At 36.0% G+C, this 23,462-nt stretch overlaps 3 protein-coding genes and 2 pseudogenes across 3 annotated transcripts; 3 read left to right on the forward strand and 2 right to left on the reverse strand.

Annotated features, from left to right (window-relative positions):
* The first annotated feature begins 214 nt into the window (after positions 1-214).
* LOC147276465 (aquaporin TIP2-1-like) lies at positions 215-1,239 on the forward strand. The gene has a single exon (XM_086255359.1). The coding sequence runs from the start codon at positions 421-423 to the stop codon at positions 1,216-1,218; it is 798 nt and encodes a 265-aa protein (XP_086111485.1). The 5' UTR covers positions 215-420; the 3' UTR covers positions 1,219-1,239.
* A 311-nt stretch (positions 1,240-1,550) lies between these two features.
* On the reverse strand, positions 1,551-5,811 carry LOC147276466 (Calcium-binding EF-hand family protein). Its single transcript, XM_086254485.1, has 5 exons — positions 5,437-5,811; positions 2,930-3,226; positions 2,492-2,710; positions 2,253-2,381; positions 1,551-2,079 (listed from the first exon to the last, which is right to left on the reverse strand). Exons 1-5 carry the CDS (start codon positions 5,674-5,676, stop codon positions 1,867-1,869), a joined length of 1,098 nt encoding a protein of 365 aa, XP_086110611.1. The 5' UTR covers positions 5,677-5,811; the 3' UTR covers positions 1,551-1,866.
* Positions 5,812-7,342: 1,531 nt separating this feature from the next.
* On the reverse strand, positions 7,343-9,794 carry LOC147276467 (putative HVA22-like protein g). Its single transcript, XM_086255211.1, has 7 exons — positions 9,726-9,794; positions 8,810-8,940; positions 8,594-8,692; positions 8,438-8,494; positions 8,187-8,250; positions 7,849-8,064; positions 7,343-7,631 (listed from the first exon to the last, which is right to left on the reverse strand). Exons 2-7 carry the CDS (start codon positions 8,839-8,841, stop codon positions 7,452-7,454), a joined length of 648 nt encoding a protein of 215 aa, XP_086111337.1. The 5' UTR covers positions 8,842-8,940; positions 9,726-9,794; the 3' UTR covers positions 7,343-7,451.
* A 2,747-nt stretch (positions 9,795-12,541) lies between these two features.
* LOC147276468 (agamous-like MADS-box protein AGL29 pseudogene) lies at positions 12,542-13,309 on the forward strand (annotated as a pseudogene).
* Positions 13,310-20,951: 7,642 nt separating this feature from the next.
* LOC147276469 (agamous-like MADS-box protein AGL62 pseudogene) lies at positions 20,952-21,578 on the forward strand (annotated as a pseudogene).
* The last annotated feature ends 1,884 nt before the right edge of the window (positions 21,579-23,462 follow it).

Here is a 23,462-nt window from a genome sequence, read left to right on the forward strand (position 1 = left end):
TTTTTTTTTTTTTTTTTTGGTTAGCAAAGAAATTCAAATTTGAGACATCTTTTAACATTAGAAAGAAAAATACAACTAGACCAATATCTTATTGAAAACTTACTATTGGTCTATAAATAATGCTAGATATCTCAAATTTATATTCCAAATAATATGACAGTGCATGTGTTAGTGTTTTACATGTTATAAATAAATGATCTCCAAAGTAAACCAAAATATGAATCTATGAAAAAGTTCCATATCATTTGAGATTTTAATTTTATAAATTTGAGATCCCTAGTACTACTTATTGTTTTATTTTGATTTCTCTACACAAGAGAGGTCCCAAATTAGAATCTTCTATTCCAAAATTTGAAAAAATACCTAATGTTTTTGGTGAAAATTTGTCTCCTATGACTACCTCATGAACTCTCTTTTCAGATGTGGAGGGCAGCCTTTGCAGAGATGATAGCAACCGGGTTGCTAATGTTCACACTCATTGCCTCCGTCATTGCATGCTTGAGCTCCCACATGGTGGAGCCGCTTCTTGTTGCACTCGCGGTCTTCATCAATGTCTTCCTCTTCCTCATGGTCATGGTTCCCATAAGCGGCGGTCACCTGAACCCCGTCATCTCATTCATTGCTGCCCTCGAAGGTGTCGTAACCATTGTTCGGGCCTTGGTCTACATCAAGGCCCAATGCATTGGGTCCATTTTGGGCTTTCTCCTCATCCATACCCTGATAGGCCGTGAAGCGGAGCACAAGTACTTGTTGGGTGGCTGCTCTCTCAATGGCAATGGGGACACAGTTGGGCTCAGCCCAGCACACGCTTTTTTGATGGAGTTTGTGTGCACATTTCTTCTGCTCTTTGTGGGCATAACGGTGGCCTTTGACAAGAAAAAGAGCAAGGAATTTGGGTTTGCTTGGGTCTGTTTTATGCTGTCAGCCCCAATGGCATTGGGAGTCTTTGTTTCAATAACACTCACAGGGAAGGCTGGGTATGGGGGTGTGGGCCTGAACCCAGCAAGGTGTTTGGGCCCACTTTTGGTGCGAGGAGGCCCATTGTGGCATGGACACTGGGTTTTCTGGTTGGCACCCTTTTTCGCTTGTATGATGTATTATGCTGTTTCCAAGGCCTTTCCAAAGAAGCCTTTGGAGGCGGTGGAAGGCGAACGTGACATTCTCAGCTTAGGCGGGCCCTGCTTCGGAGGTGGCGGCCCTAAGTATATGCCGAAGTAAGGCAGTGCCAAACATAAAAAATGAACGTCTTTTGTTTATTTTGTATGTTTATTCAATTATTCCGCAAGATAGAAAAACTTATATTTATAGGGTAATGATTTTTTATCAAATTCCATATTGTCAGATTATCAATCTAGATCACACAATCCATCTAGATCACACAATCCATAGTGAGGTATGCGTTAAGTTTTGATTAGTGTTATGCAGTTGTTTTCACAATCTTCTCTCAAGTAAACTTTTCTGTGTGCCCATAAGGGTATGATCTTAGGGTCTTAAAAGTAGTTGTATGAATGATAAATGTTCTTGCATTCCTATGAACAGTCAGAAACATGTGAAAGGTAAAGAAGCTTCTTTTTATATCTAGCAGAGGCCAAGTTACACCAAGTAGAGTTCTCCTGAACACTTTGACAACTTAATTTAACTGATTAGCTCGAGCCTTTAATGCATCAAACAGAAATCAATCACAACATACCACTGACAAACGTTGGCTCCATCTCTATCTAAATTTGCACGTTAAGAGCATTTCATTAGCGTGATTACTATAATAACTAAGAAACACACAAACTGGTGGTAGTAATTGTTTCTTAACCAAAATTTTATTGTCGTTTTTACCTATGTTTCTCTTAATATATCCAAGAGAGCTATGCTCTATGACTCGGAAATTGGCTGCAGTAGTGTAGAGGAAGAGGCAAGGGGCTCGTGGACAACGGAATTTGAATAAACTGCAATAGGATTGCCCTCCAATTGCAACATGATAGCCCCCAGGATTTCAGTCAATATCTTCTTGAACTCATCCTCTTTAAGCTGCTTTCCATCATCTGCATTCATCATTTTGAACGCATCCCCAACAACCTTGTCCATCTGTAGATTTTTATGTAAGAAATACATGGACATGTTGCATTAATGGTTTGGACAAGCATAAATTACTAATATCTGCTGAAGGTAAAAAGGACCAAGCTTGGGAAGCACTGAAGGAAGGCTTGTCTGAGTTCTAAATCAAAAATGAAAATATGGTATGATAATTAACAGCGTACCTCCTCAACTGCTCCAAGTGGTGGTAGTCCAGCCGACGGGGCCACCAAATCCAGTGCCACGCGCAAATACTCCTTGGAGATTTTCCCACTACGATCTTTTGGCACATTTTCAATAGCTGCAGTCAAAGTCTGCAATTACAATAGATTGTAATAAGCGATTTCCATGAGGAAATGAGGCATAACTAGAAACATATACTCAAACCAAATTTAAATATAGAAGGCATATTTATGAGAGAAACCTTGTCTAATTCAAACTTGTTGGACAATAGTCTCTTAATGCCACTTCCTTCAAAGTCATTTTCAGTATGGGCAACAATCACAGGTTGTTCCTTAAGAGTTTGAGCCACACCCTCTGCTACTTTCTTGAATTCCACCAGGAATGTTTCTTCAGAGACAGGCTTGTCCCAATCAGGGCCAGTGCACGATTGCAGAGCAGGTTCCAGAACATTGCTGACAACCTAAAGAACAAAAATAACCAACAAAGACGAAAAGAAAGAAGGAGCAGTCAAGACTGAAAATATTTTATGCAAATCTTCTATGATGGTTGCCATTTTTTGACTACTGGTTACCAGCCTGTTGGTTCTAAATTCAGTAGCATTTTTCGCATAATTTTTTTCCCTAATCCAATAATAGAATTATTAGTACTGAAAAAAGGTAAATAGTAAAAGATCAACTACCCAAGAATCTGATGAAGGGGGCATCCCTTGCTCAACCGTGAGTGTTTTCAAAGCTTTGATTATACAGTCACGGAGGGTTTCATCAGCTGACTTTATCAGAGAATACGTGGCCACCATCTCTGGTTCAAAACTTGGCCCATTGATGAATTCTAGGAGGTCTTCTCCATCAATACGGAGGATCACAATAGGGTCTCGCTTCAAACCAGCAGCCATGCCTAGTAGAAAATCTGAAAGAACCTCTTTGAACTCGGTCTTGTTCACTTTTTCTTGCTTGCCATGAGTGAATTCATTCAATACCTAAGCACATCAACAAATCATTTTTATTTCACTGAACAATTTATGCAAGTATGATGAAGGCTTTACTTTGTGGATAAATGAGTTTAGTACACTTAAAAAAATTGGCACAAGACAGTTCTGTTAAAAGAAATCTAATTAACTGGCTTTCTTTTCTCAGTCTACTAAGTCTGCTAAATCGATTCTTGCTAATTGGTCAGCACTATTATTGTTGAAAGAAAACTAACTGGGTTCTCACTGAGGTTAAGGCCTTGATCACCAATTTATATCTAAAGGGTAAAGATAGCAGGTGATCAGTGGTGTCCCAATTGAACTAAAGCCAAACAAATGCAAGACTACACTATAATTGGCAGGCACAAGAAACCCATATATGAGAAGATAACAAATCAGATAGTTATATTATTTCTGCTGCATTGTAGATTCACCGAGTATTCTACATACATGGTACTCCTCTTCCATTATTTGAAATCTCAATCCTCGTAAACATATATTACTGACCAACTTAATCAGTTGTGTATGTTAAACAACCACTATACCCCCAAAAACTTAAACTATTAGGAAATGGGTTGACAATGTGTACTTGCATATTGACTTTGGAGTACTTGTTTTTGGGACATGAGAATAATTCTCAACCTGATTCCTCAATTATCATGCAACAAGCACCTAACAGGTGACATTCTTTTAGTAGCATGTCATGGACCTCTGTAATATAAAGTACAGCTGCATTATAAGCTGATTAGGTAAGGTTGTTATGCTTTGTTCAAAAGCAAGTCCCTTAAAAGAAAGCTTTTTGACTTCTCCCCAGTAAATCATTACTGCCTTTGAAAAGTAGGAAGGCATCAGTCTCATCATAGAAAATTAATTATGGCATAGTGTGGCTTTAGTCACACTAGATCTTCTGGAATAAAATAAGTTTCCACATAGTTCATCACCAGATTCCTCTTGGCATAAGAAGACAAAAACAAAACCCAAGTGGGGGAAAGAAGGTCCAACTGAATAGCAAAATCGCATAATAAGACCGACAGTTTGGTTATAGGTTGGATGCTTCTCAAGCTAGCTAGAAATGGAAGTTTTTCCAATAGATAGATCCAAGAAAGCAAGCACAACCATCTCCCTCTTTAAACATTAAAAAAACAATGGAACCATATATTAAACATGTCCGTACCATAAACTACAAATGACATCAAATTTGATTACATTATTATATAAGAAAGATAATGAGCGGGTAGAATCTAAAGTACCACCAAAAAAACGTAATCAAAAGCTCCAAAGTCAAAATCACACGTAGCATTTTTATCTGTTGTAAGTTTGTATAATTAATTTTGAGGGTTTTGTATGGATCAGCAGTGGTTAGAATAGTCCTAGCCAGCTAGGCAACCAGACTTTTGGACAATATATGTTGTCCTGCCAAGAATTGCCTGTTTCATTGAGCACTCTATCAACCATAACTATGGAAAAGTTCATTTTGTTCAATGCATTATATTTCAATTCTTAATTGAATAATTATCCAACCATTCAACACAAAATCAAGAAAATGGTACAACAATCATAATTGGTAATTGTTGTCCTCTCAAATAGTCTTGAATATTATATATATTATTAAACTGTGAATCTGAATCGCTTTCCAATGTGTAATCTAAGGTCGTTCTAGGGTGCCGACACAAAGAATGTCTTAGGAAATGTGCGTGAACTAAAGAATGGTCAATTCATAATAGTGTATGTGAGATCAAATTGAGTGAGAATAAACCATGCTATTGTAGAGTAGTCTATGTGATCGATCCTGGTATTGTTAAAAAAAAAAAACATGTCAGTTTGATAAAAGAACGCTACCCAGTACCCATGTACCATTTTTTTTTTTTTTAATATGTATATAAATAAGAGGATTAATAAAATGATAAATGTTGAAACTAGCCCTTTTGTGCTTTTCTATTAAAGATTTTATCTTTCTTTCAGAGACTTAAAAACATAACTATGAATAGTGCTGGAATCGATGACTGTATTTGTAGGACTCTAAAAAAACGAGGACTAAATGTAAAGAATCCAAATTTGATCCAGTTTCCAAAAAAGAATTGAACTTTCTACACAGAATGGTATTAGATTAAAGGAAACAAGCAAACCCAGAAATCAAACAGCTACAAAAAGCAAAATGGTGAAGGGAATTAAATAATAAATAGATGATTAAATGATAATTAAGAAGAAATTAATGAATTAACCTCAGAATAGATGTGGTCAGAGTCAGGAGAAGAACCCTGAGCAGGCAAGCCAAGAGCAGCACCAATATCGGCAACAGCAGGCTGAAGCTCCTTCACAGAGAGCTGACCATCTCTGTCCCTGTCCAGCTCATCGAACTTATGCTCCACAAAATTACCGAACGCTTCTTGGTTCTCAACCAACTTCATTATATTCGAACCGTCCAGCACCTGCCCACTTTTCTTCTTTGAAGGACTCTCCATTTTCTCTTCCAAATTTCTTAGCTTTCTTGTGAGTCAGTGTGTGTGAGTCTCGTGAGTCACACACGAGTTAAAAGTGCCAGAGCTTCAGCTTTAGCTCTCTGGGTCAGACCCTTTTGCTTTGGTGGTTCTTCTAGTTTTCTTGAGGCTTTAAATATGAGAGAGAGGGAGAGAGTGTGCGTGTGTGTGTGTGTGCGCGTGTGTGTTTTGTGTGGAATTGTACTGCTTTTTTGGGCAAAGAAAATTAGAAATGGGTTGAAAGAGAAAGGTATATATGGTGAGGCATTTAGGCATGTTTGCTAGCTAGCTTTCGTTTTCAAAACGCAATTTCTTTTAGCATTTTCCCGAGAAATATGAGAGAAAGGATAAGAAATTTTCTAACTTAGCTATTCTTGCTTTAATTTCCGGCCAAAATGAAAACAACTAATTTTTCTTACCTTTTGTACTTCGAAAAAATTTAGTCAAAACATATGATGTAAATTGTAATAGAGAGCAATATGTTACATATTCAAAGAAATGTGACCCTATCTTATGTACATATGAATATGGTCGTGTCTACATGAGAAGTATATAGTCGGTGTTAATAATAGAAATAATCTTATAAAAAAACAAAGAAAAAAAAAACATAGTTCCAACTGGCAATCCATCTATTAAAAATGTGATATCAAAATAAGTGATGCAAATATATTCTTTTCTCGTACATAAAAGTTTGTACCTACTCAAATGAAGATTATTTGTTGTTTCTCATAATTATTTTTATAGTTATTTGGGAAAGAGATTTGAATGTGGAAAAAATATTTGAATTTAGGAAGGAAATTTGAATGTGAATTAGCTAACGTTTTAATTTATTTAGAATCTACCAGAAGAACAACTCATTAATTATCTGTTATCATGTATGATGTATCATAAAGCATAAAACTTTTTAAATAAAAAGAGTATACCTTAATATCTCTGTCGGCAAATACTATTATTGCAAGCCACTAATATCTCTCCCACGTCTGTCTTCCACTTCTCCCAGGTTTTCAACTTCTTTGTTCTTTTCTTCTTCAACCTTCACAAAATTAACATGGCCAAAAAAAACAACCTTCACAAAATTAAAACAAAACAAACCTAGCAGGCCAACAATAAACAAAGGTCTCCATGAAACAGTAGATCAGAAGCAAACGCGGCCTAGCTATAAGTCTATAACTACATCCCAATCAGAAATAAATAATAAATAAAAGTAAAAGCAGGGCTTTAGACACGTGCCGAGCGGCCAGTGGCCACAAGTAGATTACTGATATGTGGCTGTGACACGTGGGACGGTTTGAAACAATCAACCAAAAGGTATGGGGCCCACTGGTGTCAGATTTTCGCTCTTTTGTTAACTTTGGTCGGCACGTATGCTCACGACACGTGGGCCTGCCAGCTGGTCTACTCTTGATACGTGTCTTGCACGCATTTTTACCACGTGGTGACACCCAATAGAGTACGGACATCTTCACCGGATGAACCTGTGGCTCAGCGCTGAAAATGAAGTAAAGTCAGTAGCTGTTGTCATTGCTGAATTGTCGACTTTACATAGTCGGTGGGATCCTACGGTCAATACGAGTTGTGCTCGTTATGACTTTTTTTTTTATTTATTTTAAAAAAATTACAACTAAACTAAAAGCCTTGCCCACAATTTAGTTTTAAATAATTAAAGTAAAAAAGTTGAGATAGCCTCAAAAGAAGCGAAACTAAATAGCTTTTGAGTCTCTAAAATAACTTAAAGTTAAATATACATATAAAAAGATCGATCATCTGATGAGCCTCCTTATCCATCGTTTTCTGCTGGGAAGAATTGGAGTTCCATTTTCAGAGGATGGTACTATTGGTACTGATGATTCAGTTTGTCTCCCTTCGAATTGATCACTTGCTTCATATTCAGATTCAGATTGATCAGCAAAACCAGTTGTTCTTTCACCATGTTCTTGCTCCTGCATACACAATTAGTTATAATTACTTACTAAGTTTGAAATAAAACACATGAATGTTTATTTGCATCATCTTAATTAATTATATTTTGTATCATCTCTCAAATAAAAGTGAAATTTATATATATAAGTAACACCTCTCTTAAGAAAATATTACAAGGTATGATTAATTGAAATTGTATAAAATTGTATTAATTTATTTATCATATATATAATTTACCTTATCGCAATGGTTCTGAGGCTGTGATGCTGAGTGAGAAGAAACAAACTGCAAAATCTCAAAAACACCTGATTGCCCATAATTCAGAGCCTTTTGCCAACACAGCATTGCAATATCCCCAGTCCTCACTTTAATTTCAGATATCTTACGATCAATGTCTGCCTCATGTTGTGCCACAAAAACCCGGAAGAAGCGATTGTAAAGATATGTTGTCCTCTGAATTAATTAATTAAACATCCAATTAATGTGATTATGAAATTATATTATTAAGAAAAAAAGATACTAACTTAACGAATATTTATGTAAATTAAGTCCACATGATGCTGATGAATGCTTACTTTTACTTTAGAAGACCAAAGATATATAAACAATGCCAACTTCGCTTCACTGTACATTGGTAGCCTTAATTAATTCAAACAAACAATATAAAAAGAGAACACTAATTAATCACATCATCATTGAAGAAAAAAAAATATATAACAAAAATATAATAATGTAACGTGTATCACATTTTTTTGATTATAAATATTTATCGACCCACTTGTATAAGAATCTCATTTACATGTTTTGAAAAGAGATATAATCTTACCATGCGAATAAAGCATCTCCAAATCTCTCAAACACAGTAAGCATAGCAACTAGTGTCCTACAAAACCCATATAGAAATTAGTGAAGCATATTTAATTAGAAAGTTGAATGAATGAATCAAGCATGATATATAATATATTAAATGAGGTGCATATACCAGTAGTGGCACCAAAAGAGGAGTTGGTCCATGTCTGGCTTATTCTTCTCCGCGGTCTTGTAGCACTCATAAGCCGGATAAGCGTAACCAAACACCATCCTACGACGCAGTTAGTAGATCAAATAATTTTACTAATATCCTTATTAAAACAAACACTTGGGGGTTAACTGGGGGCAAACCCAATTAATTGAGTACTTCATTTGATTATTTACTTACAGAAGAGCCCTTGGAAGAAAAGATCCCAGCATTTTGACAGATGATCTCTAACAAGTATAAATGATAACCACAACAATTATTAATTGGTGCACTTCTACGTCTGACTTTGTGCATTACACAAATAAATTAACCTGAAACCAGAAAACAAGTAGTTAATAAAGAATAAAAAATAAAATAAAAAAGCAAATTAGCCATGAGTCATCCTCTCGTGCTGATACCTAGAATTTACAATGACCGTTTGAACACCCGTGTGTGCTCTGGACCTCTGGTGTTCAATCATTAAGTGTAATTTTTGTGTATCTATATGAGTTTTTCTGAAAGTAAGCAAAGTAAACGACTGTTTCGGACCCCAAAATGTTGAGGGTTCCCAAATTTTATAAATTTTTTATATACTTATATATACACTGGTTAAGTCCAAATATGTACATAAAGAGTTGAAGACACTAGCAGATGCAGGATGGGGTCAATGGGGTTAATTGATCCCATGAACCAAAAAATGTTGGGCTTGAGGAAAAATTTTGGCCCCATGAAACTCGGGTCTTAGTGGCATGCACAGGGGTAAGAATGTAAGTAAGGTATTTGTGTAAATGTCTAAAAGAGAAAAGAAAATCAGAAAAAAGGAAAGAAAGGGTGAGTCACGTGAAATATATCTAGAGCTTCTTAATCTTGACCCACATAACGGTTGATTTATGAATCCGTCACTAATTGAAAACCTTATTTTTATAGTTTGTTGCATGTTCCTAGAATTTTAGAATTGGCCTTGCTTAATCATAGTGTGGTGAACCATGTTAGAGGTCTTTGTAATATATACATCATATATATAAGAGAAACCAAACTACGTATTACAACGAAATTACATATATATTGCAGAGAAAAAGATTGAGAATCGATGTGAAAAGTGAAACCAAGAATGTACCTGCAGTGAGTTTCAGAAAGATGAAGGACGAGAAGTTGTATTTTGCAACTTCAAACGGGAGCGGAAAACCAGTATGTATGCTGGTCTTCACGTCGCACGAAAAGGCGCTACACAACCCAAAACGGTGCTTACCGATTAATGGGCCATAGCTGTATTTGCGATTTGAAAATTATAACCCATCATACGCGTGAACGGGTCGGTCCATGATTACAAATATTTGTTCATGGTCTTACCTGCGAACCACAGGCCCACAGATCAATAGGATTGGAGGGGGTTAACACATGGGCCACGGACCTGGGCCTTCGGTTACTTGCTCTTCTACTGTAATTAGTGCATATAATTAGAAGGCTGCTATTTGTACACCTTCTTCTTCTTCTTCTTCTTTTTTTTTTTTCTTTTCTTTTTGCACACCCTTTTGTAAAAAAAAAAAAAAAAATCAAAGGAAAAGACACATCTCTCTTTCTCACACTCAAAAACCAACTTCATTTTTTCTCTTTTGCACACCCCATCAATAGACCAAAAAAAAAAAACACACACACCCCTTCATCTCCCTCACCCGACCACACCCACCCACACAGCCCTCCCTCCACCAAGCCCCAGCCCCGTCGCACCCTCCCTCTAGTCCCGACCCACCCACCCAGCCCCCTCCCTCCCTCACCCGACCTCACCCCCAACCTCCTCCTCTTCTCTCCTCCATCCCTCCCTTTCTCTCTCTGCTTTCTCCTTCGTTCGGCACTGGTTTGCCGAAAATTTGAGTTTCCTTCGGCAGCCACCCACCGAACACCCACAAACCATTCGACAGCCACCCGCCAAACACCCACAAATCATTCGGTATATATCCGCCGAACCTAGAGGGAGGGTGCGACGGGGTTGGGTGGGAGGGGGTGCGATGGGGCCGGGGCTGGGTGGAGGGGAGGGAGGAGGTCGGGCTGGGTGGAGGGGAAGGAGGTGGGCTAGGTCGGGGCTAGAAGGAGGGTGCGACGGGGCTGGGGCTTGGTGGAGGGGAGGGATGAGGTCGGGTGTGTTTTTTTTTTTTGTCTGAGAGTAAGGGGTGTGTTGGGTGAGGGGTGAGTGTGTCTTTTCCTTTGATTTTTGATTTTTTTTTTTTACAAAAGGGTGTGCAAATAGCAGCCCTCTATAATTAAAGAGAGCAAATTATACTACTTTTATACTTTTGCATAATTAAAATGAGCTTTCCCATGGCCAAAAAAAAAAAACTGAACTTTCCCGTAAAATAAATAAATTTAAAGTAAATTATTCTAAAATTCATTTTACATCTCTTAATAATAAACAAACTCACCAAAAAATTAGAATAATGAATATGTTGACTTTGTACAAATAAAATTTATGTTATGTTTTGTTCCGTGTTTTTTATACCGAGCGTTTAGTGGGGAGTTTTTTTTTTTTTTTTTTTTTTTTTAAATGGGCAAATTGCTACAGTTAGTTTTGCAAGTCAGTGGCAATTTATAGGGTGTTTTTACAATTTAAATATATAGCGCTACTGTTGTACAGCTACTGTTGTACAACCACTGTATGATATTTCAGAACGCACAGTGACATTTTGCCGAGCGCTCAGTGGGTTGTACCAAGTGCTTGGTGATAGTGCCAAACACTCGACCCATTACAGTGGACAGACCAGTCACCATGTTTTTGCAAGTAGGCCGACCAATCAAAATATTTTTCATTTGAACTTAAAAAAAAAAAACCCCATAAATTTATGACACTCTGCTTTATTGGTTTAAATTGGTGTTAGTTTTGCAAACAGAATAAATATATCTTTCTCTATTATAATACTTTATTAACAAAAAGAACAACTTCTAATAAATAAATAACTTAATGCAAAAAAAAAAAAATTTAGGAATAATATTAATTTTTTTAGAAAATATAGAGAAAATTAATTTTATATACTAAAAAATTATAATATTTTGAAAATAGTTTAATTAGTGTCAGTTATTCATTAATTTCTAAAAAGTGAAGTACCCGGCCGATTGTAATTATTTCCTGTATATATACATGAATTATTACTCTTGTATTTACAGAAGTACCAAGCATAAATTATTGAAGAGACCCTCTAATGTGGTAGGTGATTTCAAAAAATAACTTTTAAGAGAAAAATTACCCGTTTTTACTCATTCTATCTATATATGCATCTCATCCGTCTACAATATATAACTAATTATCTAATGACTGAGATGCGCGCAAACCCTCATGACAATTTTAGACATGAGTGCTTATTAGATTACAACAGGAAGGTCAAATTAATTCACCGAGCGCATATGAAAATTAGTCCCAATTACATAAGTTTAATTTTGTTAACCATACCCTTTGATTATAAATTTTCTTCAAGAGTACTAGTATGAGTATAATATGTCATATATATGCCAACTTAAAATATTGCATTTTTAAGACTAAAATACTTTATTTGCATTTTGAATTTGATTTTCCAAAACAAATCTGTGCTGTATTATCATTAAACCATAGCTGCTTGTTTGGAAACTCCAACCCACCCCAGTCAAGATTAAGTAAGTAGAATTAGGATATATATGAACCTGGTAATTTCCCAGAAACTTCCTCATTAATTCATGCATGTATTGTGTCTAGCTGTGAAGAGTATGAATGGTATTGACTGTCTTTCCAATTCATGAAGTGGATACCATATATGTTATCCAGAGAACAACCCTAAACCCTAAATTTCAATGTATAAATACCCCCTGAAAGAGACAAAAGTATATCATACAGCAGCATTTTACTTTCTTAGTCTCATCAATATCAGCTAATCAAATTAGGGCTTTCAATTTCTTTTGTTGGTTTCAGGGATGGCAAGGAAAACCAAGGGTCGGAGGAAGGTTGAGATGAAGAAAATGGAGAACATGGCGAACCTGCAGGTCACCTTCTCGAAGAGGCGCAATGGCCTCTTCAAGAAGGCGAGCGAGCTGTCCACTATGTGTGGAGCTGAGGCTGCGATCGTCGTGTTTTCTCCGGGTGGGAAGGTCTTCTCCTTCGGGCACCCATCCGTGGAGGAGATCGCTGACCGGTTCCTGACCGGTCAGGTGCGCCACCGCACTGGCACATCGCAGCTCGTCGAGGCATACCGCTCTCGCACTGTTCGAGGTATGAACCAGGAACTGACCATTTCGAATGACCAGCTGGAGCTTGAGAAGAAGCGTGGAGAGGAGCTGGGCCGAAGGGTCATTGCCAGCCGAGCTGAGTACGGGTTGGACAAGCCAGTGGAGGAGCTGGACGACATGGCCCAGCTCGAGCGGCTCAAGGCGTCACTGGAGCAGCTCCGAATCAATGTCACTAACGAGGCCGAGAATCGGCTCGTGGCTCATCAGAACGCCAACCTTGCGGCTGCAGCTTCGCAGTTTCAGCTGGGGACAGGTAGTGGGAGTAGTACTAGTGGTTTTGGCCAAGTTGGGGGTTCTGGTAGTAATGTTGGGTTCATTGGGGGTCTTGAGAATAATGTTGGGTTCACTGGGGGTCCTCAGAACGATCCTCCTGAGTTCACTTGGGGTTCTGAGAACAATGCTGGGGATGTTTATATGCCTTTCAATGCATGGGGTCCTGGATATGGAGGTCCTTAATTTCTGTTCAAGATGATGATGGCGGTGGTGGTTTTAGCCGCAACAACAACAGTCTCTCGGGTTTTAGATGTTTTATATATGTTTGTTTTTAGATTATTCACATGAGGTACTGCCATGAGGAGTTTTATTGAAGTTATCATTGTATCAAATGTCAGTACTCATCAAATGAAATTGATTGGATTAGAATAAATTAATTTTTGGGTTTGATAAGAAATTTAACTATATGAATTGTTGTCCTTGTATAAGTTAACAGAATTTAAAATGAGGGATAATTGGGAGACAATAAATTTAGTGATTAGATTTAACATACCTGATGAGATTAATATATATTGAAGTGAATCAAACCTCCAACCATGTATTATTTCTCATTTGTCTCTCAATTTTATGTCTTTTGGGTAAGCCATTTTTTTATTTTTTTAATGAAAACAATCTTAAATTTTTTTTGATAAAAGTACTTCATGTCACAAATAATTATAGGTATTACACAAATTAATAAAAACTATTTGTACCTGCCACATACCTCTATCTATTAGCTAGAGAACTAGTATAAATAAAGTATAAGAAATGTGATGTATTGACTTCTGGTTGATTGGATTTGTAGCCAAACCAAAGGCACAAGTATGGTCATCGGTATTTTGTAACTCACTAATTCAAGTTTTGAATCTCTACAGTTAATTTCCTTTGCAATGCCCTTATTTCTCCTTTTTCCTTTCCTTTGATTCTTAGATTGAATTTGTAGCCGGCCGAACAAAAGGCCAAAAAACTCAGATGGGTAGTCGTACTACTCGATCGTTTAATAATGCTGTTTATTTCCTTTTTTTTTTTTTTTTAACTAAAAGAGAAATAAGAGAAACAATAAACAATCCTTTTTTTGGGAGGGGAACATATGTATATGTCCAAAGATGAATTTTACTAAAATTAATATTCAATTATATACACTATCTTTATTAAGGTTATGGTAAAACCCAAGTGACATGCTTGATGATATGCCATTGCTCGACATTTTCATGTATACGTTCTAAGCAAATTAAATATTGTCCACACTGAATATATGATATGAGATTTTACTATAAGAATTCATACGTTGTAAGTACATTTCTACAATGAGTGATTATATTCCCACCTCTCTAGTTCTATTTTTCTATCCATCTTATTTTTACACTCCCCATTAAATTTCAAAAAATATAATATGCTAGGGGTGTAAAAATATGATAAATGGTGCATATCAAGTAACTCAATATGAGAATAACAATCAAGAAATTTCATCAAACTATCATTATATATTCATGCTATTTTTGAAATATAATAAGGGATACGTGTAAAAATAAGATAAGTGAGAAAATATGATAGAAGGGTGTGCATATATAAGCACTCTTCTACAATACATCATGACAATAGAACCACTTACTAGCTAGCTATAGTAAAAGTCTTCTACGTACGTTAACAAGAAAATCTTTTACGTTTTCAATGTTTAACATGCATGCATGTTTGTAACTTGTTTCAACGCGCGCGTTTAAAAACTGAAAAAACTATAATAATATTATTAAAAAATATCTAATAATAGAATTTACATATCTATGATAATCGCATATAGTTATTAGGTAGTTAATTAAGTTTAGTTTAAATGCCCTATATGTATTAACTAAATATGTTTGCCACACAGCGAATAATGTCGGCGTTCACATATTCTTATTGCAAGCTTTGATCGATAAATTATTTAATGCATTGCGTGTTTTGTACGTGTCACGAAATGTATGTACAACTATGAGCATAGTAGGAAGATTATACAGTAGGTTCCCCGTTCCCACATAAAATAATGCGATCATATAATAAAACCTAGTTATAATTAGATACTTAGTTACTACTTTATTATCTTCATATAAGTAGTGTACTCTCTACTTTTTCTTTATCTCTCTCTATTTCATGCTGAATATATCCAAGGACCAACGGTCTCTAGACACGTACCCTAATAGTTCGATGATGAGGAAAAGAGTGAGAAGAAAAGAGGGAGAGGTGCACGATTAAAATTTTAGATTTATATAAATCCTATCGAATTTACCCCAGAAAATTAAATTATCAAGAAAAAAAAATTTGTTGACACTACAATTTTTCGATCTGGTCAACAAATGGAGTAAATCCATTAACAAAAGAATTGCTTTTCGAGCTATAGCCAAAGTCCAACAAAAGAATTAAACAAATCGGTGGTAAATAAATTCATCATTCCCAATTTATTAAGTTTTGTTATTCATACCCTAGATTATGAACTTATTTTTTATTTTTTATTAAGGATTATAAAGTTTTTTCAAGAGTACTTATGAGCATAATCTCCAACTTAATTAATTAGTATTTTAAATTTGATTTTCCAGACATATCTGTGCTGTAGTATTATTATACCAAAGCCGCTTGTTTGGAAACTCCCCAGTCAGATTAAGGATAACTTTGGATATGAATCTGGTAATTTCCTAGAACCTTCCTCATTCATGCATATACACTGTGTAGTTGTGATGAGTAAGAATGGTATTGAGTATTGACTGTCTTTAAAATGAATGAACTGCATACCGGCCATATGTGTTAAAAACAAAATGATTTAAATTTCTCCAAAACTAGTATGTTAGTAACTACATGTATATTAGTAAACAAATTAGAACAATATTAAATGTAGTAGGTCTCCTCTCTATTTTCTAATATATATGGTCAAGTGACAAAAAATGATAACCATATATCGAAGCTAGCCATAAATCCTAAAGTTCAGTTTATAATTAAGTAAGACAACTCTATTAGAAATATGATATGAGAGGTGCACAGATTAAATTTTTAGGTTTATATAAATCGAATTTCGCTCAACAAAATTATCAAGGAAACTAATATATATGTTGACATTACCACATATCATTTTGGGCCAACAAATTAGAGTCAATCGGTCCAATAAAAGAATTGCTTTTTGGACAAATTAAGTCCAACAGAAAAATTAAGTAAATCAGTAGTAAATGAATTAATATATATTAATTACTTCCAATTACTTAAGATAGTTGTCATTTGCCAACTTGGATTTTGGGAGCAGACCATATCTGTGCTGTAATATTATTATACCAAAGCTGCTTGTATGGAAACTCCAACCCAAAACACATTCCCTCCAGTAGAGATTGAGTAAGGAGCTAGCAATATTAGGGATATGAGTAATTCCCCAGAACCTTCCTCGCTCCTTCATACATGCATTGTGTCTAGTTGTGATGAGTAAGCTAGAATGCTAATGACTGTCTTTAAAATTCATGAACTGCATACCATAAATGTTAAAAACAAAAAGATATTCTAAATTTCTCCAAAACTATTATATTAGTAACTACATACATAAATGTAAAAAATTTAGAACAATGCCAGATGTAGTACCAGAAAATGATAGTTGTCCAGAACAGCCCTAATCCCTAAATTTTTATATATAAATACCCTTGAAAGGGACAAAAGTAATATCATACAGCAGCCTTTTACTTTCTTAGTCTCATCATCGATCTAATCAAATTAGGGCTTTCAATTTTTGTTGTTGGTTTCAGGAATGGCAAGGATGGGTCGGGGCCGTAGAAAGCTGGAGATGAAGAAAATGGAGAATGAGAAAAACTTACAGGTGACTTTCTCGAAGAGGCGCAAAGGCCTCTTCAAGAAGGCGAGCGAGCTCTGCACTCTGTGCGGAGCCGATGCTGCAATCATCGTGTCTTCCCCAAGCGGGAAGGTCTTCTCCTTCGGGAATCCATCCGTGGAGGAGGTCGCTGACCGGTTTTTGACCGGTCAGGTCCGCCACCGCCCTGGAACATCGCAGGTTCAGGGCATGAACCAGGAGTTGACCATGGTCACTGACCAGCTGGAGCTTGAGAAGAAGCTCGGCGAGGAGCTGAGCCGCAGGGTCATGGCGAGCCAAGCCGAGTACAGGTTGGATCTGAACGACATTGGCCAACTCGAGCAGCTGAAGGCGTCGCTGGAGCATCTCAGAATCCTTGTTGCTAATGAGGCGGAGAATCGCCTCGTGGCTCACGGCTTGGAGAAGCCGGTGGAGGAGCTGAACGACAGTGGCCAAATCGAGCAGCTGAAGGCGTCGCTGGAGCAGCTGAGAATCCGTAACGAGTCGGAGAATCAGCTCGTGGCTGATCAGAGCGTCAACCTTGCGGCTTCAGCTGCTCAGTTTGATCAGCTGGAGACAGGTAGTGGCAGTACCAGTGGTTTTGGCCAACTTGGGGTTCCTGCTAATAATGTTGGGTTCATTGAGGATCCTGAGAATAATTTTGGGTTCATTGGGGGTATTGAGAATAATTTTGAGTTCATTGGGGGTCCTGAGAATAATTTTGGGTTCATTGGGGGTCCTGAGAATGATTTTGGGTTCATTGGGGTTTCTGAGAATAATATTGGGCACACTGGAGATCTTTATAACAATGTTGGGTTCACTGGGGGTTCTGAGAATAATGTTGGGTTCATTGGGGGTTCTGAGAATAATGTTGGGCACACTGGAGATCCTTATAATAATGTTGGGTTCACTGAGGGTCCTGAGAATAATGTTGGGCTTACTGGGGGTCCTGAGAATAATGTTGGGTTCTGTGGGGGTCCTCAGAACAATGCGGGGTTCAATGGAGAGGGTTATATGCCTTTCAATGCATGGGGTCCTGGATATGGAGGTCCTGGTTATGGAGGCCCTGGATATGGAGGTCCTGGTTATGGAGGTCCTGGATATGGAGGTACTTTCTGATGAAGATGATGATGGCGGTGGTGGTGTTTGCCGCAACTAAACAGTCTCTCGGGTTTTGGTTTGTTTGTTTTATGTTGTCTCTTGTTTGGTTTGTGGGGGATATGAATATCCATGTTTTATGTTTATTTTTAGATTAGCTAGACACATGAAGTACTGCTATAAGAAGTTCGATTAAGGTTGTCATTAATCAAATATCAGTACTGTCGTCGGCTCATCAAATGAAATTTTATTTTGGTTTTTTTAATGGCAAAAATGAAATTGGTTGGATTGGAATAAATTCGTTGTTGGGTTTGATAAGAAATTTAACTATAACTTTGTCGTTGTATAAGTTAACACAAATTAAAATGAGGGTAATGCCTTTTATGATTGGGTTTAACATAACTGAGAAAATTAATAAATGTTAAAGCGAATCCAACCTTATCTTTAGATGTTTTATTGATTATTTGTCTCTTAATTTAATTATTTGATGGGTAACCACTTTTGAATAAAAAAACAATTTTAAATTTTGTTTTATAAAAGTACTACATGTCACAAAATAATTATAGGTACTATATATACAAACAAAATTATTTGTACTACATACCTCTATTAGAGAGTTATAGTATAAAGTGGCCAAAGAGAGAGAGAGAGTTATAGTATCAATATATAAAGTATAAAAAATGTGATGTATTGACTTATAGTTGATATATTGGATTTGTAGCCGAACCAATTAACCAAAGGCAAAAGTATGGCCATCGGTATTTTGTAACTTGCTAATAATTCGTGCTTTCAATCCGTAATTGTCTTTGGCAATGTTCTTATTAAAAGGTTAAATAAAGAGAGATATATGTTGAGAATTATTAATTTGAGAGGATAAAACTACTATAAATTCATATGACACTTGCAACAACAAGTGACAATTAAGGAGAGAAAATGGTTGAGAATTAGATTGTGTTACGTACTAGGAAAAACTCCATGTTAGTCGTACTAATTAATAATGCTTTTGTTTTTTTCCCTATCCTTTTCACTAAGAGAGAAACAAGAGAAACAAGAGAGGAGATCGAGAAATCACCACATAGCAAGAGAGGAGGGAGAACAGATTTAGGGATCTACAAAGGTTTTTTTTTTTTTTTTTTTTTTTTTTTTTTTTTTTGTAGGGGCACATGTCGAAACGATACAATATGATGATATTTCTTTATAATTAATTTTTAAAAAAGATGGAATGAGAAATTAAGTTTGGAGATAGCAATAGTGCCACTTAATTACTAGCTAGCTATATAGTAAAAGTCTTCTAGGTAAGCCAAAAAATATTGCATGCCTTCATTGTTTAACGTGCATGCATGTTTGTAATTTGTTTCGACGTGTGTTTAAATAATAAAAAAAATTATAATAAAATTGTCTATGAATTTCTATAAATAAAATTTACATATATGATAATCATATATAGTTATTAGTTAATTAGATTTAGTTTTCATGCCCTATTTGTATTACTAAATATATTTGCCAGACGGAAAAGAATGTCAGCGCATATTTTGATTGCAAACTTTGAAAAATTAATTATTTAACGTATCGATCGTGCATTTTTCGTGAGGTGTATTTATAATTACGATTGAGCATAATAGAAAGATTATACGTACAATACATTCACACATAAAATAATGCGATCATATAATGGAATCTTCACACGAGTAACGTACATACCCTCCATCTTTTTCTTTATATATCTTTGTTTCGCATTGAATCTAACTAAAGATCGGCCATCTTGTCGGACACCCTAATGGTCCAGTGTAAGAGCCAAATGAAGAAATCTAGGCATCCATCCCAGAACCAATTGGCAATGGGAGGAGTAGTCCAAACCCTTATAAGCCACTAGCAAGGCCCTCACATCTTCAATGTGAGATTTCTCTCAACACGCCCCCGCACGTGTGGCGTGATTTAAGCCTAACACGTGGACAATTTATATTAGGTGACGTGGGAGCACGTGTGGCCGTTAGGCGCATCACGTGGATAACCTGCTCTGATACCATGAAGAAATCTAGGCATCCATCCCAGAACCAATTGGCAATGGGAGGAGTAGTCCAAACCCTTATAAGCCACTAGCAAGGCCCTCACATCTTCAATGTGAGATTTCTCTCAACACCAAAGAGGGAGAAGAAGAGCGAGAGAGCTAGGGGTGCAAAGATTGAATTTCCCCCAAAAAAAGTATCAAGGAAATTAATATGCTGACACTACATCAGTTTGGGCCAACAAATAGAGTAAATCCGTCCAACAAAAGAATTGGTTTTTGGCCAAAGTGCAACAATTAATAGAATTAAAAAAACGGTGGTACATAAATTATTCCCAATTAATTAAGTTTTGTTATTCATATGATCCTTTGATATAAATTTCCTTCAAGAGTACTAGCTAGTAGCCTAGCTAGTAGGAGTATAATCGGTCATATGCCAACTTAGCATTTTAAAATTGATTTTCCGGATCCAGACCATATCTGTGCTGTAGTACGTATTATATCCCAAAGCTGCTTGTTTGGAAACTTCAACCCAGAACATATTCACCCCAGTCAAGATTAAGTAAGCAGTTTAGGAAAAGAATCTGGTATTTCCTAGAAGCCTCCTCGTGCATGTATGCATTGTGTCTAGTTGTGATGAGTAAGAATGGTCTTTGACTGTCTTTAAAATTGACAAATTGCATACCATATATGTTCAAAACTAAAAGATTCTAAATATCTCCAAAAATAGTATATTACTAAATAATTACAACAATACTAGATATTGTGGGTCTCGATCAGCTCTATTAGAAATATGGTCTCAGCTCTATTAGAAAATGAAAGGTTTCTAATTTCAGAGTATAAATAACCCCTGAATCACACAAAAATTTACAACACGATTTTTCTGAGTCTCATTTGATCAAATAATTGATTTTTTGTTGGTTTCAGGGATGGCAAAGAAAAGCAAAGGGAGAAGAAAGGTTGAAATGAAGAAGATGGAGAAGGAAAGCAACCTCCAGGTGACCTTCTCGAAGAGGCGCAATGGCGTCTTCAAGAAGGCGAGCGAGCTCTGCATTATGTGCGGAGCGGAGGCTGCAATCATCATCTTTTCCCCGGGTGGGAAGGTCTTCTCCTTCGGGCACCCATCCGTGGACGAGATTGCTGACCGGTTCCTGACCGGTCAGATGCCCTTGAACACGGGCACATTGCAGCTGGTGGAGGCGTACCGCAACGTGAGCTTGCGGGAGCTTAACCAGGAGCTGACCATGGTGGATGACCTGCTGGAGCTGGAAAGGAAGCTCGGGGCGGAGCTGATCCAGAGGTTGATGGCGAGCCGAGCTGAGTGTGGGTTGGAGAAGCCGGTGGAGGAGCTGAACGACTTGGGGCAGCTCGAGCTGCTCAGGGTGTCGCTGGAGCATCTGAAAATCAACGTCACTAAAGTGGCGGAGAATCATCAGAATGCGAACCTCGCAGCTAATGTTGACTTCTTCGGGGGTCCTAATAATAATGCTGGGTTCATTGGGGATGGTTATATGCCTCTTCATGCATTGAATCCTAGGTATGGAGGTCATTTCTGATGATCATGCTGGTAGTGGTATACACATGGAGTTATGTTAATTTGTCTCTCGATCTTTGTTTTTGAGTTATATATATATGTTTGTCTCTAGCTAGTTTGGTATTTGGGTATATGAATATATATATCCATGTCTAATTTGTACACATGGAGTACTGTATCGAAGTTTAAGGTTGTCCTTGTATCAGTGAACAGTACCGTTTGGCTCATCAAATAAAATTGATTTGTTTTTGTCAATTGATTGGATTTCTCGTCCTTGTATTAACACACTTATCTAAGTAATTTAAATTGAGTGATAAACTGATAATTGATAGCCAACGATTGAAGAAATTCCATCATTATTTTTCATTTGTCTCTCTCAATTTAATTAGTTATTAGGTTTAACACTATAATTAACAAAATCAATAAATATTAAAGTGAATCTAACATTTAGATGTATTATTTATAATTTGTCTCTCAATCTAATTAAAATACATTAAAACCCTTATAAATGAATGTTGGATAAATTAATAATCTCGGTTAAATAATAAAATCTTTCGGTCTCAACTCGGGCTCGTGTACTAAAATAATAACCTCGCTAAATATATAAGATAATAATTTTTCTTAAAATCCTTTAGGGCCCAACGAATATATAAATTAATAATTCATGAAATACATTAAAAAAATAGCACATAAAAATTCATGATACATATTAAAGAACTTTTTATTTAACAACTTCTATTTTCTCAATTAAACTCTTCTCTCAAAATATGCTTCTAAAGTCGTTTGTCTTTTCTTTGTACCTAAACCGAATTGAACCTTATCTTTAAAATACATGTATATATCTTTGAAGTCATATATACATGTATAATTACTTATTTTTTATAAGATACAATGTATTTTTGTCAAAAAAAAAACAATAATACATGAACAAAAAAACAACATAAAACTCTTTTTTTAATTAATAAATATTCATTTATCAATAAATTAATAAATTATTCATTTATCAATATATAAATAACTACTCTAAAATAATAATTTTTCTTAGTCCCTATAGTAATAATTTATAGGCCGGGTTTTACTGTATTAAAGTGAATCTAACTTTTAGATATATCATTTATCATTTGTCCCTTAATTTAATCCCCAAATAACTATATGTATATATGAATAAAACTTTTGGTATCACTGCACCTCTATTATTAGAAATAAACTATCAATAGAGTATAAAAAAAAGAAGTGATGAATTTTAGCTTCTGGTTGATTGGGTTTGTAGCCGAACCAAAGGCAAAAGCTAGTATGATGATCATGAGTATTTTGTAACTCGCAGATTCATGCTTCAAATCCGTACGGTTTTCTTTGTAATGTCCTTATTCTAGAATGTACTTAAAGCTTAAATAAAGAGAGAAATGTGAAGAAGTATTAATTTGAGAGGCCAAATTAACTACACTTCTATTGACACTTGCAACAAAAAGTGACAAGGTGAGGAAAAATGGTTGAAAATTTGATTGCGTTATTTAGGAAAGCAATTTCATGCATGTTTGTAACATGTTTTGACGTGTGTTTAGGATTATCGAAACATTATAATAAAATCATCTAAATCTTTCCTATAAATAGAACTTAAATCTATGATGATAATCTTATATAGTTATTAGTTAGTTAGATTTAGTTTAGATGTGTTATTGGTATTACTAAATATGTTTGTCACGCGATTTAGAATGTCGGCGTGCACATATCATGATTGCAAGCTTTAAGAAATGATTCAGGAAAAGAGTGAGGTGTATATGGTATTTCCCGAGCAAAGTTATCCAGGAAATTTTAGTATGTTGACATTTTTGGCCCAACAAAATACAAATAGAGTAAACTATGTCCAACCAAAAGACTTGTAGTTTTGGGCCCAAAGTCCAACAAA

The sequence above is a fragment of the Dryas octopetala genome, chromosome 8 (assembly GCF_963921425.1).
Source record: "Dryas octopetala chromosome 8, drDryOcto1.1, whole genome shotgun sequence".
In the NCBI taxonomy this organism is placed as follows: Eukaryota; Viridiplantae; Streptophyta; class Magnoliopsida; order Rosales; family Rosaceae; genus Dryas; species Dryas octopetala.